Genomic DNA, 21,140 nt, shown 5'->3' with positions numbered 1-21,140 from the left:
TTAAAAATAAAGGCAAGAATATGGATTATAATTGGCTTGCATCCAGAAAATGAGGAGCACAGCTAATGCTTTGTTCCTTCAGGTTTTTTTGGTGCACTCAGTATCTCCATAATTGTAAAAAGAGTCTTGTTTCTATCTGCATTATCAGCAATGTTAAATCAGGACAGATCACTCAGGCACTGGAATTTAATCCATTTTTCACAGGAGTGCTCCCCCTTCTTTCCTTGACTTGGTAACAGCAGAATTTTAGTGTTCAAAAAAACCCTATACTTGATTTTTAGGCTTTTTCTACTTTTAAAACTCTCTAAAGTTCTTTTAGAGAAGTTTTGTGAAATTTATACTGAAATATCTTCCCACTAGTGGAATTTAGGTTACAGCGAAGCTTTTTAAACTAAATTGATCTAAATTTTAGCTGAAATTACAAGGATAGATCTCTCAAAGTCAGCTTCATCTCAATCAAGCTTCCTAAGAACCATGGCCCAGACATAACTGTGCTCCCATTAAACTGAAGCTCACTGCAAGCCAATTTGAATTTTGAATGGATGAACTTAGCTAGTTTACTGTTTGCTTTTAATTTAAATACAAAAACTCGAATCCTTCATTTGCACTGATCCACCTCAATGCTGCAGTTTTACTGCCAAAGGCAACGACATCGATTCAAAGCCTTCCTGTTCATCCCGAAGTGTGCCACAGAGTCCTGGCCCTCTCCCTGAAGCCATCTTCTTCTCAGCAGTGGTGGAAAAACTGTTCCCACAAATCTGCTGGGAGCCAGAATTAAAAATTACCTGGGCAAAAACCCATAATCTGAAAAAAAAATTTCAGTCATTCATTTTGCAGCATCCCATCATAGACCAGACCACCAGATCTTCTTCTGGCCACATGAAAATGGGTAGGCAGAAATTAAAGGGTTAAAATCCAGAGGTGACTTCCACAAGCTGAAGACTGTCACTATGAAGGCTTGAGGAAGGAGCCACAAAATCTGAAATAACTAAACAGTCTCAGTAATGCAGCAGGAGAATGTACATTAGTGACATCCTAAATCATCACGGAAAATGAGTTTGGATAATTAAGCTTATTATCTCCTTAGCCAGTAATTGGTGCTTGCAATAAGTCCATGGGACTGGTCCCACAGCTCCCAACAAATCAGAGCTGATACGTTCTGGAGAAGGAGCCGGTGACATTTAAATGTGTCCCGTTTAAATGTTTATGGCTCCTCCTAATCCCAAACAGTGCCATCTACCCCCAGCGCCACTGAGAGATTTTTCTCTTCTGTTCCACTCGTTTTATCACTGAACAGAAGCAGCAGCCAAAAAGGCCCAAAGTCACACTTTGCCCTCAGGTGCAGCAGGCAGCCCCAAAATAACACAGACACGGGGAGTGCTGACAGTTTCCTGTTATTCATACCCAGTTATCACCCATTTCACACCAGCCCTGACACCCCTCACACAATCCCATCCCGCTTCTCAGCTCCGCCTGCAGCCACCAGGAATATTTTTCTGGATGCCCTCAACAAAACATGCTGTCTGTGCTACAACATGTAGGTGCAAGCATCCTTTAAACAAATATGGAATGCAATTTCCAGGTTACCCAGCGGAGAAGGGAACGCACAGAGATAAGAGATTGTCATGTGTGACTGATACGCTCCGTTCAAAGTGATTTTTCATGAGAGTAAAATTATTTGGTAACATGTCACTAAACAGGCTGCAATTTATGCTATCAATTTGCAAAGTAAGTAGAAAATCAGCTCCTTAGAAGAAAAAAAAAAGCATATTTGGAGGTGACACTGATATTAGTGTCTGAAAACACATTTTAAAAGAGACATCAAATTCTTTCTCGAGATTTTATCAGCTGCTCCGCAAAGCGTCTTGCAAAGCCAATTTTGCAGCTCTGTGCTCCTGCAGATCCCAGGCTGAGCCCCCACTCTCAGCCAGCTCAAACCTCCCACCTTCCAGGAGCTCTCACACTCCCTGACATCCTCCCTGCTGCTATTTGGAGCTGAAGCGCTGCCTCCATCCCATGCTCCAGCCCCCAAACCCCACCATGGAAAATGCCTGCAATTACAGCTGAGGGAAGGGGGAACGGTGCAGGGGATTCGTGAGTTTGTGGCATTCTCCAGGCCAGTCCTTGTAAGGAAAGGAATTATGCAAATCTATGTAATGTCATCACTGTTATATACGTCTGTAGACAGCACTTTCTGGGAAAGGCAGAACTCGTGGAGCTGAGAGTTGCATTGACATTTTTCATGCTAATGTGCTATTTTGATAATTAGCGATGCCAGCGCCAGAAAATTACTATATGCCAGCACCTGTTTTCTTCTTGAACATCAAGAACTGGGTCTTCGGGCATCTGTAATTGAGCTCAATGTAGTTTTGGGTACTCTTCATGGAAATGGAGGCCAAGGGGGGCCAAATAAATCTCCTCAGAGAATTATTACCCTTTTTCAATATTAAACAAAGCTCTTTATATTGATAGTTTAATTAGCATGCTCGATTATGGGGCAAGAGTGCCTAGACCTGGTTAACACACAGTTTCCAGAAACATTTGCTGTGACAGTCTTTGAAGCCATCCGGTTAAAAAAATGCTCCCTGGTGAGGACCAGGGAAAGATGGGCTCTCCATGACAGCAAACCCCAGCACTGAGGACACAAACCCCACGGACCCTCACTTGCAGGGTGGAAAAGTGAGCTGTTTTCATTAAGTAACTTATTTTCACAGCTGTTACATTATTTTTAAATAGTTTTAATGCCACTATGCATATTAATTGCTTATTGCCTTCCCACAAGCTTACTACATTCATTATAATTATTGCTTGCTAGAGCCGAGTCTAGTAATATGTTTGAGGATATTTCACTCTTCTGTTTGCTCTCCTCTAAATGTGTTTTCCTCTTCCAAATCATTCCCAACATCATGTCTTCTGGTCATTTGGATTATATTCCTGGTCATTCCAGCTTGCAGGGGGAAGAGGTGAGGGGAAGGAGGGCAGCTTTCATTTCTCCAGCTTACCCTTTACTCCTCTCCCCACATGGAGCTGGAGGAGGATGTCAGTCAAGCCTATTCTGAGCCAGAGGTTTGATCATATTGGAAAATTTCACCTTCATTTAAGCTACACAAATACCTGCCCTTGACTTAACAATTCTGCATTCAGGTCTTTGCTCTGTGATTTAACTTGATCAATTATGAGAGAGCATTTGGAGCTCCCAAAAAGCTCAGGCAAAACCCCTTCCTTTTCTCACAGCCTGGCTCACACTGCTCAAGGGAAACACATCGATAAGGAAGGGACTGCACATCCTGTGTTGGGTTCAGCACCTGTTGAATATTTACTGTCTGCTCTTTATGGGACAGGGGGATGAGCACAGTGTCACCCACTTAGTGCTGCAATAAACACCTTCTCTTTGGAACAGAGGGCCTCCAAAGACTGACAGCGCTGTGAAATCCTGCCCTCAAAACCAAAATCAGAAAGAAAAGGATTAAGAGGGTGAATTAAGGAAAAGAAGCTCTCACAACCAGTTACCCTCCCCTCCCAAGCTTCTATCCCTCACGAGTGCAACTTCCCTACTCAGTCACGTGAAGAAAGGTTCCTCTCACCTCATACTCCTCCTTGAATCCATAGCCCTGTCCCCTCTTCATCTGGGTGATGTGCTGCAGCAGATCTGCCACTCGGATGGCCGGCTGGAACTGCCCCTGGGGGTAGGACATCTCCACGGGCTCGCAGCTGCGGTATGGGTGGGTCTGGATGGTCAGGGTTGGCTGGGCCATCTCGCCATGGCTGCTGTCTGTTGGAGAGACAGGGAGACAAAACAAGCTTTCAACCACCTGGTATTTCCAGCTTCATTCTCACTCTGTTTATTTAGCAGCACCCCGTAGGTTGGTGCAGGCAAAAGGAAGTGAAGAAATGAACAGGAAGCACACACTTGCCCAGAAAAACTAAATCACACTTGAATATTACTTGGTGTCAAGCAGACAAATCCAAAAAGACAGGAAGAGAGTGAACAGCCAGTCAGGCTAACAAGGATATGGCACATTAAGGGTGAGCTCCCACAGCGACTCCAACAGAACTATGTAGCTGTCTTCCCAAACCTGCAAGGAACACGGCTCAGAGATACATACAGATGAGCAAGAGATTCAGGCAGGATTTGGGGTGTACAGCATGAGATAACTGAGAGGGACCCAAGTGAACAGCAAGCAGATGATTAGCATTTCAAATAAGTCAGGATGTTGAGGAAAATTCAACTGTTCTGCTAGTTCAGGCCTAAAATTTTATATGTCACTGACAAAGATGTAATATCATCAGGAAAAAAAAATAAACCAGCATAAAAATGTAGTTATCTTGCATGCAGAAATTTAAATTTCAGATATGTAAACTTAATAGAAAATCCAGGTTTTTTTGAAAGAAGTGGATTTAAAGAAATCCATCACTATGCAGATGGAATTGCAACTTCATATCCCAGCAAAACTATATGCACAACAAAATACTCCCAGTGAACTAACAGAAAAGAACTTAAATAATAACTTCAATGACCAAACAATTGACTGGAACAATCTTTAACAACAGGAACTCAGACTAAATTAAAAATTCAATGTCTTATCCAGCAGAGCCGACCAAATTTAAGTGGTTGGCCAAATACAGCATTGTTTTTTCCTGTGCTTGCAGGGATCTGAGATGTTCAGGTCCTTTCACACATACAACCTGCATCAGTTCTTTCTGGCCTTACCCAAACCAAGGTATTAGCAAACAGAAAAAGTACCTCCCTCACATTGTTCACAAACCCTCCTGGAGCTTCCACACAGGACTTGTTTGTTACAGCAAGTTCACAGACAAAGAGCTGAAACACCACCCCTTGAGAGCAACACTACGGCCACGTTTTCAAAGGGATGAAGATTAAATATATCAAATTGCAATTTCAGGGTGATTTTTATGAGGCAGAAATAGGCTTGCAATGCTCTGGTAAACATTGCTCTGCTTGAGAAACCACCGTGGAGTCTGGGCAGGGGCTCCCCATGTCCGTCCTGTAGAGGCAGGCAGGAGCAAAGAGCTGAGGGCATCACACTGCACCCTCAGCAGCTGGCAAAGCACAGACTTGACACACAGCACTTTGGCTGGTTTATTGTTAGCTATGGGGAAGATGTGAAGGCAGGGATATGCTCTGTTTGGGAGCTGCAGGACTGTGAGGAGACAGGAATGCCAGCAGTGGACACTGCTGCAGGGCAAGCTGATCACCAGCGTGACATAAAAACGGCTGGTGGGTGAATTATCAGAGCTGCTGAAACGCAGCCTGCTCCTCTGAAATAAATTAGCACAGTGATCACCTGCTTTCAAGATTAGACTCCTGAATTTCAGGATTTCTGAGTCCCAGGTTCTCACAAACACTGTCACAGTCCCAGGACGCTCAGAAATTTACGGAACTATGGCTCAAGCAAAGCAACCCTCACATACAAAATGTGAATAAATTTGGGATTTAAGGAAGAGTAACATCCAAAGCATTTGTATAATCATCCCTAATGCTCTGACTAATGACAGTGTGAGAACTCTGAACAGAGGGAATTTCAAGGCTTATTAATTCCCCTAGTTGGATTCACTTTCCCAGTGCATCTTTGCTCCCCTATTCCCTATTAACCTCCTGTAATGAAAAGGAGAAGATTTTTATTGCGGACCATTTCCGACAGACGCACTATGCTTAATTTTCCATCATTAGGTTTAATACAAACCCAATTTCACAATTGGCTTCTCTGAGGAACCTGCAAGTAATGCCGCATTTTTATCAGCCCCAATTAAAAAACATTACGAGATCCCAATTCGAAAGGGAGTCTTAAAACTAACGTGTGGTTCTGGTGCTAATTTGGGCAGGGCACACACAGAGCATAGGCGACTTGTAAAATGGAGCTGAGATCAGCCAGCTCCTTCGCAGGCAATTACTAATTTCTCTCTTCATCAGTTCCTTTAATTCTGGTGTACTTGGCTCTCTTCTCAAAGAGATGCGTCACAGGGAGACGTGAGAGCCAGGAAAGTGGTGACCCCTCCCTTCCAGAATAATTTTCCTCAAGGTAGGCACTCATGGGATGGAGCTGGGACTAGAAAAAGGTGCTCAGCAGCAAAGAGAGGTCTCTGGCCTTTGAGTCCATAGTGACAGCTGGTCTCTTTGGTCAATGAGATAAAAATTAGTGCAAATCCCACTGATTGTAGGAACAGCTCTTGTGGCATAGAAGCACAGAATGGTTTGGGTTTGAAAGGGACCATCTCGTTTCACTATCCCAGGTTGCTCCAAGCCCTCTCCAAATTGGACTTGGACACTTCCAGGGATCCAGGGGCAGCCACAGCTTCTCTGGGCACCCCGTGCCAGGGCCTCCCCACCCTCACAGAGAAGAATGCAAAGTGTGATCTGTGGCAGCCCCTCTTCTGTGCCTCACCCAGGTGTTTCTGCTCAAGGAAAAGCACCACACAATGTGGGTCACCCCACTCTCTACCCTGGGACACACAGCTGAAACTGCTCAGGCCATCACCTCCTCCAGCCCTCCGTGACAAACACATCATGCATGGCACCTGTGCTACCTGCAAAAAAATCCCAACCCCAACAACAGCAGCAGCAGCTCTGGACTCTCAGTTACTCCCCCCAGAATTTTATCTGGGCCAAGTAAAATGTAGAGGGGCTTTTCTGGACACAAACTGCTGTGTGAGAGCTGAGCTTAACACTTCCATGTTCTGCTAATAAAGCTTGATGCAAGTAACACATTGTTCCCTCTCCATCTAATCACCCCACGAGTGTGGAGCTAAGCACGGGTAATGAGGCGTTCACAAAAGGCACGCACCTCTCAGGATGTGTTTGCAGCAATTTTGTGAGCAATTCAAAATGCAGGTGGGAGGGGAGGTGGCAGCAAACTGAGCTCTCACTAGGACAGTCAACCAAAAGAGTCTTTGGAGGGTCGGCAAACAGGCTTTGCTTTCCCTTCTGTTTGCAGCTATAAACCACATCTCATTTCTTTTGGCACCATTATTACTGGGAAAGACAACAAAGATTCCAGCAAAGTCAGGGCTGCTGCTTTAATTGTTGCACTAAAGGCAAGTTAAAGTAACTTTCCACAGTCCCTTTTCTCTGTCTGCTTCTCACAAATGTGTCCCCAGTCCCTTGCAAATGCAGATGACTTTGCAGGACAAAGTGGCCAAGACTTTTCACTAAATTTTTGGCAGTGTCTATAAAGCACATGTGCCTTTGGTGAATTTTCAGTGAGAAAAGCAAAACAAGAAAATAGCTTTTATTTAAATGGGAAAGTTGTGTGAAATAATTTGCTCTAGTACTCAGAAACTACTGAACACACAGGATCGTGCATCAGGGTTTTTTTGGACTATGTTTCATATGCACATTTATCCTTGTCATATGTCCTTTTGTTTTTCATAGGAACACACACCACCGTAATTCACTGCATTCCACGGATGGAATACTGCTCCAAGAAATAATTCAAATTACAAACATTTCAAGAGGTGGTGATTCCATTCTGACCCCCAAAACTGTGGAAATGGTTAATTACCCTTGCTGTCTAAATATTTCTTAATTGCAATTTGATTTTGCTTAGCTTCGATTGCAGGCACTGAATCTTATTACACCTTCTGTTAGATTAAAGAGCCCTCTGAGCATTTGAAATCCTGACCCATGCAGGCACTGATCAAATCGCTTCTTCAGTTTCTCTTTGATAAAGTAAATCAATTGAGAGCTTCTGAAGTCCCATTAGGGCAGGCTGCTCAGGGCCCCGGTTCCCTCCTGGAACAATTTCCAATTTTCCACAGTTCTATTTGTGCAGCTGTAAATAAGGCAGGTATTCTGCATGTTGCTGGCAACATGCTGTTTGTGACAGGATTGTTTCTAATATCAGCAGCTTGCGACAGCAAAGTGTGTTGTCATCTTGTTTGTTAACACTTTTCAGTGCCACACTTACTCCCCATACTAAGATGTCCTTTGCCAACTCAGATGTTTTGATTTTGGGAAGCTGGCATTTTCATGATCCCCCATTCCTGGAAGTGTCCAAGGCCAGTTTGGACGGGACTTGGAGCAACCTGGGACAGTGGAAGGTGTTGCTGCCCATGGCAGGGGGTGGAAGGAGATGAGCTTTAAAGTTCCTTCCAACCCAAACCATTCTGTGATCAGCTTGAGAGTTCAAAGAACACTCTGAAATTTTGTAGAACGCAGTAAATTAATGATTCCCTGGCTCTCACATAATTTGGCTGATTGGGAAACTCTTTGGTTATCTCAGCTCATGTTAGCTAGTGTGTAACTGCAGATGAGCAAATTTAACAATGGTGACTTCACATGTTCACAAATTCTCCCTGCCTGAGAAATGGTGCTTTTTGTGTGTGTCTTTGCTGGGGAAATAATAATGAACTTGCTGAAATCAACTCTGAGGTCTTATTGTGCCAAGAAGTAATGGAGTCCAGCACGCAGAGAGGAGCTGGAGCAGAGGTCGCTTTGGTGGAATCTTCCCCCATTTGATGAGCAGCCCTGACAGTGAGTTATTATTGCTTGCCTGCTGCTACACCACCTTGTGTTCTATACTTTTGTGCTACTCAGAGAAGTAAAATAAATATGTTTGCCTCCACAGAAAAACTGATGAACTTCTCCATAAATGTCACAGATAAGATGAAGAGCAGCTGAGAAATTAGATTGCCAGTCTGGAAGCGGCTCTGTGTGATCAGAGCCCTGTGCAACATCCCAGTAAGGCTTCTGGGAGGGGTTCTGCTCATCCAGAGCACCTTTGGGGACTGAAGCTTTAGATGCTTTTCTAGAGATCATTTGTTTTGTAAACATAGACTGAGAAATGGGTATCTGGGCACAGAGTATGATGTTGTCTCCTGACCAGAAAACTCACCCATGCCTCTCACGACTAAAAGTAAAGGTGCACTGATGTGTCCTCTTCTACATGTGGAGAAGTTTCTCTCAAAACTTCTGCTTTAATGGCCAGAAATTCCTCCTGTGTCTGAAATGACAGGCCTATCATATCTGCTTATATTTTTATTCTCTTAGCCTTGGCAAGTGATAAGATGCAATGTGACACCCTTTGCACAAAATAAATTATGTTAGGAGTGGTGTTTGTGATGGATTTAATTACACACAGAGCCAGTCTCTCCACACCAGAGTAAGGGTTGTCAATTCTCTGACATCTTCCGAGGGTGACTAGAGCATGGCTAATACCTCTTCCCCTTACACCAGGGATATGGTGCAAGATGAAAAATAATTTTCTTTTTTGTGTGTGTCAAGGCTTTATTATATGATAAATACCCAGCTCTAATACTCCATCTACAATACCAACAGTGCTATGGCAAACCAAAGGCAAAACATCATTTATCTAACGATATCAACTGTGCTCTGAAAGGGCACATTCCTTAACAAAGCCGCCTGACAGCAGGCTTGACAGAGAGCAGAGGGTGCACCTTTCATTTCAAAGGCATGAAGAAGCTGGCACATGCCCATAATTTTTTTAAAAAGTAAGTAATTTTTTTCTAGCTTCTAGAACTTTGTAAGAATTGCTTGGCTATCACCAAGCATAAGAGTGTTCTAATCTTATAAGAGTATTTTAATAAGAATATTATTCTAATATTATGAGAGTATTTTTACATAAGAGTATTCTAATCTTATAAAAACTATTGCATACATTTTCTTCACCAGTTAACATAGAAGAAAACCCTGTTAAAGATGCAAAGAAACTGTTTTGGTGAGGTGGGCAATGATTTGGGATTATTTGGTACAAATGTAACAGTGCAGCTCTTCGGATGTGTGGACCTCACCAAGTCAAATCTCTCTTTTCCTAGGTGAAAAGAGGCTGCCAGATCAACCCACCACTCAGAGCAATTCAGTTACAGCTGGAAAACAACTGGAAACTTCAAAACAGCACATGAAACTATGAGCCCCAAAGACTGGAAGACAGAGTTTTCCAGTTCTGCAGGCAGAAAGAAATGTAAGAGAAATTCACTCCAGGCCCAGCCTGCCAAGGTCTGCAGCCCCACTGCTCATTCTGCCCCTGGCCAACCTCAGCACAGTGAAGTGGTGGGAAAACCTCTCCCACAGCTCCTTATTAGAGGCTCACGTGGCCTGGGAGGATTCTGATGCAACTGAACAGGTCAAGCCATTGAAGTTTTGAGCACCCATTGCATAAAAGTAACTCATCCTACAATTTAAAAATCCAGTGGCAGAGGCACCTGCTAAAGCAGCAATGCTGGCTTTTTAACAGTTTTGAGTTATTCAGACTAGGTTGGGGATGTACCCACAGCAGACTGATTAGGGATGGGCAAAAAAGCTACAGAAGTCTAAAATTCATGGAAAATTTCTATGTTTTTCTAAGCACAGCCAGTCTGTTGTCTGAGGCTTTGTGACAGAGAGCTCTCTCTGCTGGTTCTGCCCATCTGCAAGGCACTGAAATCTCTGTCCTCTCTGCAGGGCAACGACTCTTGTGAGGATCCTCATGAGCAGCTGGAGTAAGAACAAGGCTAAATGTCCTTTCCTGCTGCCAGGAGATGCCAACGGATGCAAGGGAAGGACACGCTGGTTCTCCTGAAGAGACTGTCCTGATGAGAACATCTGAACATCCCCAGAACATCTTCAAGAGCTACTGGACATGAATATTTTCCCCAAAAATATTCATGCTACCTCATCTTCAAGTGGAAATCTACCTCCTTTATTTTTTACTGTTAGATATTCACTTCTCTAGTGAAGAAGTTTGAGCAAAACATTTAAAATCCAGAGTTGTCCACAACTAGAAGAGAAAATTACTTTCCTAAAAACATGCATTACATAAAAAAGTATGAATCAGGAATTGGGATAGAGGCCAATCCCAAATCTCCTGTATCTTACATGTCACAGCCAAGCCTGGAGAGCTGTGCAATACTGAAGATACAGAACATTTATTAGAAGGCGTAATAGATGAGAACAAACAGTACTGAATTGCAGGTAGTGCCCAAAGACAGATATTGGTAGTGGGATGACTGATGCCCTTTTTAAGGTATGTTTTTCTTCCCTGGGAATTCATATTAATAAGCATCAAAAATTAAACTTATTTTGCTCATACAGCAACATCCAACATCTGATGGTTTTGTCTGAGAAACCAGAATGCCAAGGTTTTAATTTGTCTGCAAGTCACAAGATAGAAATTTCTCCAATGTCAGAGGCTGTTTCACAGGCAGTTAAATTCAGGTGGAACTGGGGTGGTACCAGTCTGTGTAATTCATGTCTTAAAAGCGCTCTAAACTTCACTTCCCATGTGTAAAACAGGGATATCAATCCTTACTCAGATATAGTGCATAGTAGAAATTTGAAACAGTTTTGAATACATAAGCACAAGGCTGGTTAGATTCCTATTTCCTCTTTTTTCCTCTGCAAAATTCGGAGTTTTAGAAGTTTTGGGGGCTTTTGTTTTGACATGAGAAGCACAGAGAGAACCTGTGCATTACTCCTTGAGCTTCAGAGTACCAAGTGTGCAGTTAATTCCGTAATTCCATCAGGGCAGAAGGGAGAAAGCAGCTCCCCCAAAGGATGGCCAGGTTTTCCCAGATGCCAAATACCAGACTGGGAGTGTCTGACATCTTCCATCAACCTGCAGGTCAGGGCCTTATTTCTGAAGTACAGCCAAAAGATAAACCTGCACTTAGGTTTTTCTATTGACAACACTGACTCTCTGGGAAATGAGGCCAAACCTTCTGGGAAATGGAGTCCTTTCCTTCCCCACCCCATTCAGAGGCCTCATTCCTTACCATCAGCATTTTGACAGGCAGCAGGATGGATGTGTGTGTTGTGGGCAGCCCCTCCAAGCCTCTGTGCCAGGCTGTAAACCAAGCAACAGCCACCAGTTGTCACTTGTTCCTGGTCTAACTGCAGCCCTTCCACATGTTCTGAGTGATGTTTAGAGCAGTCATGGTAGATTACTGTGTCTGGAGGGAACATTTACTGTAGATAATCCAAAATGACAAATCCCGCTGGCTAGATTCTGATCAGCCACCCATCATCCTTCTGCTTCATAGCAGAGGAATTCATAAAGCACAGAATCAGAACGGTTTGGGTGGGAAGGGAACTTAAAGACCATCTTGTTCCAGTCCCCTGCCATGGGCATGGCCACCTTCCACTAGCCCAGGCTGCTCCAAGCCCTGTCCAACCTGGCCTTGGACACTTCCAGGGATCCAGGGGCAGCCCCAGCTTCTCTGGGCACCCTGTGCCAGGGCCTGCCCACCCTCACAGGGGAGAACTTCTTTCTAATCTCTAATACAGCCACAGAACAGCTTCTGCCTCCCAGGACCTGCCTATTTGTTATCCTCTCAAATCCATACCTGGCTGCCTGAAAGATTTAGCATTTAACTCTCAGGTGGAGCAACTTCCCAAACCCCAGCCAGGAATTTCTCCAAATAACCTTTAAACATGCAACTTTATCCAAAACTGTAGGTTCCCACCTGCTGCAGACATGCAAATCCTCCCTTATATTTGCAACCCTTGAGGCACAAGGTACAGCTGAGCCTCACACACAGCACAGGGGGGTTGGTTTTAAATGAAAAGAGGGCAATTGAGCCTAAATACAAAGAAGAAACTTTATATAAAAAGGGTGGTGAGGTGCTGACACAGGTTGCCCAGAGAGGTGCAAGATGCCCCATCCCTAGGAACTTTCCAGGTCAGGTTGGATGGGGCTCTGAGCAATCTGGTCTATAGGAAAGTGTCCCTGCCCATGGCAAGGGATTGGCCTAGAGAGTCTTTAAAGATCCCTTCCAACCCAAACTATTCTGTGGTTCTATGTCAGCTGCACAGGCACAACCACCTGCAGGAGTCAGAACCAAGCCTGAGGCAAGGCAGCGTGTGGGAGTGTGGCCCAGAACCCCAAATCTCAGTCACAAAACCAGACAGCAAATACTTGAAAGAAGGACTAAACCTTAATTTCTGAATTTTCCTTTCCTTTGAAAGCAATTAATAGCAATAACAAAACATGAGTGAAACAGAAGTTTCCTGATTAACACATGACCACAGGATTAATTCTGATTTTGGAAGCCAAACACTCCACAGTGCTCTCTCCAGGTTATTTTCATGACACTGAGCGTGTGTCTGCTCTCCAGTTCAGCCCAGTACACCATACCTGTCCTCTTACCTAACAGCGTGGTCGATGGGACGGTGTCTGATGATACTTTGAGATGGAATTCCGTTCACCCACACGACACGGATCAATGGAAATCAACAGGGGATCAACAGGAAAAGAAGAGTTACAGAGAATGAAAACAAGGTTAGCTGTGCCTCACACTCAGAAGCCTCAGTCTATAGGTCATTTTGGGTAACGTACAAAAGCAAAGAAAATTTAGGAATGAAAGAAAAGTCTGGCACTAGTACCTGAGTAGTAGGAATTCAACATAGATTTGCTCTGAAGGGTTTTGCTTTGGACAGAAAATGAACAAGGAGAGGGTGATGCTAGGTAGGAAAGACATAAGGAAAAGACTTTAGACATATATTAAGAGAGAGAAAGAACAGGGAGAATGTTCCTCAAAGAACACAGTAATATGGGATATATAAGGCTTATCAAAATGAATTATATTTTTCATTTCAACATGCATATTACATTTATTACATTGTCATCATGATGGATTTTCTTTAATATAAGCACTCTAGACCCCAAATATAGGATTATAGTTACTGTAAATCAATGTGTTCCTAAACAGGATACACACAGAGCTACATTCACAGGTCTATATTCTAAATGTTCTTTTTTTAACCGAAGGAGCAAACTTAGGGTTTTGTCTCTAAGAGAAAATTCCTCAAAAATGACCCCCAAAATACAAACTACAGAGAATCAGTATTTTGACAGTCAAATAAACCTACTCAAACGCCATGTACCACAAAAATACACAGGTGGGATAGCAATTTTTTGGTTAAAACATCACAAGATTACAAGGGACTTGTTCTTCAACCCAGGACTGTTCATAGCAAATCCTATAATCCCTTCCCCTGTGAGCTGGGTTCTTTCAGCAGGACAAGCATCCTCGCCTTCTCCCATTATGGCATTAGCTTTCTCTGGACAAGAATCCAGAAATTTCCATATTAATCAAATCAAGTATTTCCCTATTAATCAAATCTTTTTTTGAAAGGAGGAAGGGCTCAACATCTTCATGGTAGATTCTTGTCTTGATAGTAAATTTATGAGGCTGGTTTATACCTACAATAGCAAACATGTACATGCTTACGGTAATCCATCATTTTTGAAGGCATATTCTTTTGTTATCACTCTGCATTCACTCTCAGAGTTACAGGCATTTATTTATCTCCTCCTCAGAATGCTGGGAAACAAGCTAATACAAATCTCAGTACATCAGAAAGATGACAACAGATAACACAGGAAAACTATTCCATAGCCCAACAGAAGCAGATAAAACTCAGTGTACATCCAAGTAATTTCAGAAGCAATTTTTCATATCTATGGAGCAAACACAGCTTAAAAATTTCAAGTTACTCTGTGGGGAAACCCAAAGAAGTGACTGGTCTAGGGAGTTTCATAAAGTCAGAATTACCTCCCAAGCAGTTTATAATCATCTAGTTCATGAACTCCCTCTTGTTCTGCATTCTCCCACCATATTTTCAGACCTACATGACTTGGAAACACATTAAAACAATCAAATTCCTCACAGTTTGGTCAGCTGGAGCTCTGCCCCAGGTGCCTTAAGACATAAATTTCCTCTGCTTTGGGGCCTCGTACACTTTTCTGCTGTTTGTCAGCCTAAATCAGACCCTTCTCTCACCACACTTAGGACATGGCCACTTTTGCAGGTACATAAAATAAGATCTAAACAGAGCAATTGGTTTGCCCAGTGTCACAGGGCAAGTCAATACTCAGGGCTTGGAGCAGGACTCAGTTTTCTGGAATTTGGGAGTATAAAAGAACTCATAGGGCCATACTGCCTTTCCAGAGCTGCTGAGGATGAATTACTCCAAACATCTCATGTCAGTGAGTTTGGTTAAAAATGTTACCAGCTGAGGTTTATTAAATGAGCTGTGTTTGTGACACAGGGAGATGACTTCTAGATTCAGATTAAAAAGGAGGGAAAATACCCAAACCAAACCCAAACAAAACCAAAACCAAATCCAAGCAAAAACCCAACCCAAAACCAAAACAAATGAAAACCAAACCAAAAAAACTAAACTAAAACAAAAAAGAAACCAAAATCCCAAAACCCACAAACACAAAAGAGAAGTTTCTTGAAACTTTGGAGAAGTTATTCCCGAAATCAGTCAGGCTGTATAATGAGATGTGTACACAGTGCTGCTTTCTAACCAGCAGCGCTCGGGTCTGTAATCAAAGGAAACACGTCCAGGGAGGATTTCACATCAGGGTAGAGATTAAGACTTCATTAAAAATTCTCTTTGTGCTCCCTGGAGTGGCACGTGAGGCCACACGGATCCCTCCAGTCATGCAGAGTGGTGAAGGCTCCTTCCTATTCTGAAAACTGTTCTTTAATTTTTATAATATTTCCTAAACTAGCAAACCCCACAAAAATCCCATGAAAGCCAGTAAAAGGGACTTTAGTATATTTTCCTTTTATGCTTTTGATAAAATGTGGGTTTGTCTTTTATTTTAAAATTATTTTAAGAATTTTTTTACTGGAGAAAAAACATCTCATATCCATGACCCTACAAGTCCTTAGACTGCATTTAGCAGGTAACCTAGTTATGAGTGAAAATTATCTGTGGGGTAGGAATAAGAACTATGTCTTGCCGTATTTGTCTTTTGTGAAGACCTTTGCATCTCACTGATCACAAAAACATAGGGGATTATGGAAAGGTGTGAATTTTGATGCTGCTTGGTACAAATGGATCCTTTAAACCCTGCGTGCCACTTGCCTACACCTCCCTCTCATCATCTTCTTCTCGTAAGTAAAATCCCACTGACTTGGTAATTTATAGTTGTGGTTACTACTGCAAAATTCAGTCCCCCACTTCCAAAATGCTCTCTGTACCTGTAACATTAAAGCCACTCCTTCATCTGGATCAGTGTCCCTCCTCAAGGGTGTCTGGAGAGCTGTCTCCCCCCAAATGGAGATGTCACAAGGGTAAAGCACACCTCAATAAATCAGTCTCCTGCAAAACTGGCTGCATTTTAAGGGGTTAAAACCTCAGAATCAAATAGTTTCTGTCAGAACCCCTGCAAGGATGTCAGGATGGCTCTGCTGGGGACAGGGAATTCTCCTGGACAAGGCTGGTCCATAGCATTTGAGCACTGCAAAGCCAGAAGAGCAGTTCCTTTGTGCAGAGCACATGGTCAGTGCATCACTGCTGAGCTGATCCACTGCTGCTTCCCCCATCACTGCCAAACTGCACATGATTTCTGCATGGCAACAACGCCCTGCACACCTTTCTGCTCAGGGCAGGCACTGGGGGGCAAAATTAGGTCTGCTTTGTCTCCCATTTCCCATCTTATTTCATAAGAACCTTGCCCTGAGCCAATATCTACATGTGACTGTGCTGCCTCCCAACTCTCCTGCACACCAGGGAACTGCTCAGCCACTGCCAGGGCCATCATCTGCCATTAATGGAGTTAGGATATACTTTTATTTAAAAAAAAACCCCAAGATATTTGAGAAAATGAACAACTAACTGTGGTTTTTCATAATCCCTGAGTAAAAGCAGACAAGCTGGAACAGCCATGGACCAATCCATGTTTCAGCAAACACCTTCTCTGATTCTGCAGAGTGTCAGAGACAGAGGCCAAGTCCAAAAAATCTCTTTCATTTCAACACCTGTATGTATCAGTGAGAATCCTGCTAGGATAACAACTAACACTGCAGCATGGAAAGAGGGATGAGAGGCTTTGCTTTGGGCCAGAAAAGATAAATGCCCAATTCTCTTCCACTTTTCAGCAAGACCTGAGGTCTTGATGCCCCAACAGAAAACAAGGGCCTGATAAGCAGGAAGGCAGCTGTTCATTTTTTATCTCCCTCATGGAGCAGAGCATCAGGCAACACCCTTGAGAGTGGGATTTTTAAATCTGCCTGATTTTAAAAAATAGTCCTGTGTGGTGACAGGGCAGGGGGATGGGGTAAGCAACAGCAGGAGGGTGGACAGGGCTCACCCAGAAGCAGACCAGTGGCCAGCTGGAGAGAGCATGGGAAAAGAAAAGCTTCTATAGGGACTCATTGAATTTGTTCTGTCTGAAAAGTTATCAGAATTCTAGTGACAGAAAACATAAACTGGAGGCAAGGACACAAGCCCTGCAAGGACACTGTATTCAGCAGGTGAACTTGCTTACAAGACATCCAAAAACGGAGGGGTCCTACTTAGCAAGTTGTGCTGCTCTGTTTGATTGTTTCGTGAGCTGGCAAAGTGATCCTGGCATTGGAAACACTTTGCTTCTCTTGGGGGGCTCTTCTTCCAAAAGGAGAGGGGCATTTCCATGTCCCTGCTACAGCCAGCTCAGGCTCCCACAGCTGAGGGGCAGGATGGAGAGGGGGACTGCCCATCATCAGATGCTGTAAATGCTATTTACTGTTGGCAGGCAAAAAACAATTTAAGAAGGAATCTGACTGCTGCTTAAGACAGTTGATTTCAACAGCTCTGGTGGATAAACCCTGTAAAACTCTGTTAGTTAGCAGGAGGGTTAAGCAATAATCCTATTATGTTACTCCAAAGTAGGCCTGTACAGAACCCAGAAGTATTAAACTTTATTAAGGCTATTTATTTATTTATTTAAGAAATTTTTTACCTAGAAAATTCCTGTATCAGCATGTGCACACTACCGCACAGAACTTACCTCCAACACCTCAGCATCCTGGACTTGGCAGTAAAAAATTTGGAGAAATCGTGTAGGTTTATTGATAATTATTTCTCATAGATATAAAGAGTTTTAAGAATTCTCCCATGACTGACTCAGGTTATAGGGGGAGGCAGTGATAAAATCTGCAGAGAAGTCAGACAAGTAAAGGTCTAACTGATTTAAAAAAATTGAAAATCCGGAGTGATGTTTCTTTACAAAATTTGATACCTCATATCTTCTGTAGCTGCTATTTCAAGAAAATGACTCAACTGTTTTAATTAGTCTGTCAAAATACCATGGGGGGGGAAAAATGAGGTCACATTTCAAGCTTGTCTCTTTTCTAATTTTCTGGTTGGAGAAAGAATCCCCAAACTTTTAGAAATCCAGATTCTGAGGGAAGTGTTAAATACTTGCTTTTCCCTACATATTCCAGCCAAGCTGCCTGTGCTGTTTTGGGGATGGCTGATACAACACTGTCTGCTGCTGTCCTGGCTTTCAAAGCTATGAACCCCACAGAACTCCTGCTGCCTCCTTAGGAGATAGAGCTACTCAGCACCTGAGAAAATTAGATCTTGACTGAAGTAAATTTAATATCAGAGAAAAGTGTTCCCTGCCAGCCTTGGCTGTCCCAAACACCTATTTATCCATCTCACAGGTGTGTTACACAAAGTGGCAGTAGCAGCACATGCAGATGGAATTTGACATGACCTGCAGAGAGAGGGAAAGGAAGAATTCACTCAACCTGTCCCACTCAATTTGAGATTACAAGGGGAGGTTTCAATGATAAACCACATTTTGTACCATGAGCATTTCCATTTTAGTAATCAGGGGGAAAAACCCCTTTGCTAAAGATGCTTAATAAAGAGTTTTAGGACACACTTGAGTTTCAGAGCTGTCCCTTGTCCAAACTAACAGGCTGAGTGTCAAAAGAAGGAGTGACATGCCCATAGTGTCTAAGTTTAAATTTATTTAATACGAAAAAAGTTTACAAATCCGCCATGCAATCCACCATGCACTCAACCTGGATCTAGTGAGGCTAAAGTAGGACTTTGTGCTGCTTTACCCACAAAACTCTTTTAGCTACAGAGGTCTGAGTGGTTTACAAATGTTAACTAAGATCAGTTTTACTGAACCCATGTGAAGAATAAACCGAGGACACAGACAAAGGAAGAAATGCTGTCTTTCCATTCCAGTTCTCTAGCCAGGGGACCAGGAGACCTTCTTTCATAACAATTTCATACAGAAAATGTTATTTCATCCTACAAGCAGCTAAGTGATTTGACTCTTCTACTCACAAAGGAAAAGTTACTTCTAAACAACAAATAAACGTGCCTCTTATTCTGATGCAGTTATTAAAACAGGCTTTATAAATTATTCTCAGTAGATTTGGACCCAGAGGAATGCTCTCCACCTGTCTGACAGATAAACCAGGGGCAGTGCCAGAGACATTCCAGATTTCTATGGAGCTTTTGCAACGATCTCTATCACTGCCATTCCTAACTCCTCAACATTGTGCCCAAAGGAATAGGTCCTTTTAAGAACCTAGAGCTCTCCAAGGGGGTCATATCCATTGCAAGCAAGTTAAACTTACTGAATCCATTAACATCTTGGCAGCTGGAAGAAAAAGCTTCTTCATTGTGAACAGCACTGAGTTTGGTGGAGGTCTTGTCAGAAGTAGCCACGGGACCCATCTCCCTCTGCGTGCTGGTCTGGGTCTCCTTCTGCTTCTTGGCTAGCTTCCTTTGGGGTGGTTTGGAGAGGGGAGAAAGCAAGGTCAGTTTGCCCTCATTAAAAGCAAAGCAATGGCAAAATATTTTGACAAAATTACCCCACTTGGTCAGACATGCAGGGCACGTGACAAACCAGGAAACCCCACGGCTTTTTAATGTAACTTGTGGAGCACCAAAAATATCGTGATACCAGCCTGGAGCTCTCCCTCCCAGTCACTCATCTGGCACAAACCTGCATCACCCCAGCAGTGGGAGTGCTTCCTCAGCCTTGGACAGGGTACAATGGGTATAGTCCCTGGAGCAGAGGCCTTGGACAGGGTGCAATGGGTACAGCTCCTGGAGCAGGTGCCTTGGACAGGGTACAATGGGTACAGCCCCTGGAGTGGGTGCCTTGGACAGGGTGCAATGGGTACAGCTCCTGGAGTGGGTGCCTTGGACAGGGTACAATGGGTGCAGCCCCTGGAGTGGGTGCCTTGGACAGGGTGCAATGGGTGCAGCCCCTGGAGTGGGTGCCTTGGACAGGGTGCAATGGGTACAGCTCCTGGAGCAGAGGCCTTGGACAGGGTGCAATGGGTGCAGCCCCTGGAGTGGGTGCCTTGGACAGGGTACAATGGGTACAGCCCCTGGAGTGGGTGCCTTGGACAGGGTACAATGGGTACAGCTCCTGGAGCAGAGGCCTTGGACAGGGTGCAATGGGTACAGCCCCTGGAGTGGGTGCCTTGGACAGGGTGCAATGGGTACAGCCCCTGGAGTGGGTGCCTTGGACAGGGTACAATGGGTACAGCCCCTGGAGCAGAGGCCTTGGACAGGGTGCAATGGGTACAGCCCCTGGAGTGGGTGCCTTGGACAGGGTGCAATGGGTACAGCTCCTGGAGCAGAGGCCTTGGACAGGGTGCAATGGGTACAGCCCCTGGAGTGGGTGCCTTGGACAGGGTACAATGGGTACAGCTCCTGGAGCAGAGGCCTTGGACAGGGTACAATGGGTACAGCTCCTGGAGTGGGTGCCTTGGACAGGGTGCAATGGGTACAGCTCCTGGAGTGGGTGCCTTGGATAGGGTGCAATGGGTGCAGCTCCTGGAGTGGGTGCCTTGGACAGGGTGCAATGGGTACAGCCCCTGGAGCGGGTGCCTTGGACAGGGTACAATGGGTGCAGCCCCTGGAGTGGGTGCCTTGGACAGGGTGCAATGGGTACAGCCCCTGGAGTGGGTGCCTTGGACAGGGTGCAATGGGTACAGCTCCTGGAGCGGGTGCCTTGGACAGGGTGCAATGGGTACAGCTCCTGGAGCAGAGGCCTTGGACAGGGTGCAATGGGTACAGCTCCTGGAGCGGGTGCCTTGGACAGGGTGCAATGGGTACAGCCCCTGGAGTGGGTGCCTTGGACAGGGTACAATGGGTACAGCTCCTGGAGTGGGTGCCTTGGACAGGGTACAATGGGTACAGCTCCTGGAGTGGGTGCCTTGGACAGGGTACAATGGGTACAGCCCCTGGAGTGGGTGCCTTGGACAGGGTACAATGGGTACAGCTCCTGGAGCAGAGGCCTTGGACAGGGTACAATGGGTACAGCTCCTGGAGCAGAGGCCTTGGACAGGGTGCAATGGGTACAGCTCCTGGAGTGGGTGCCTTGGACAGGGTGCAATGGGTACAGCCCCTGGAGTGGGTGCCTTGG

At 44.3% G+C, this 21,140-nt stretch overlaps 1 protein-coding gene across 9 annotated transcripts in view; it reads right to left on the bottom strand.

Annotated features, from left to right (window-relative positions):
* The window catches only part of PTPRT (protein tyrosine phosphatase receptor type T), a 431,612-nt gene that overhangs the window by 40,074 nt on the left and 370,398 nt on the right, over positions 1–21,140 (bottom strand). For 6 of the 9 annotated variants that reach the window (XM_032126644.1, XM_032126648.1, XM_032126650.1 and 3 more), the window contains 4 exons: positions 19,336–19,484; positions 13,337–13,414; positions 13,101–13,136; positions 3,585–3,772 (listed from right to left, as the gene is read on the bottom strand). In XM_032126644.1, the coding sequence (XP_031982535.1) occupies positions 3,585–3,772; positions 13,101–13,136; positions 13,337–13,414; positions 19,336–19,484 (451 nt within the window). The remainder of the gene's footprint in view (positions 1–3,584; positions 3,773–13,100; positions 13,137–13,336; positions 13,415–19,335; positions 19,485–21,140) is intronic. The other 3 variants (XM_032126652.1, XM_032126651.1, XM_032126649.1) reach the window with 2 other exon arrangements.

Source organism: Corvus moneduloides, chromosome 17 (assembly GCF_009650955.1).
Source record: "Corvus moneduloides isolate bCorMon1 chromosome 17, bCorMon1.pri, whole genome shotgun sequence".
Classification (NCBI taxonomy): Eukaryota; Metazoa; Chordata; class Aves; order Passeriformes; family Corvidae; genus Corvus; species Corvus moneduloides.
Note: the sequence above shows the minus strand (reverse complement) of the source record. Positions and strands in the feature narration are given on the sequence as shown.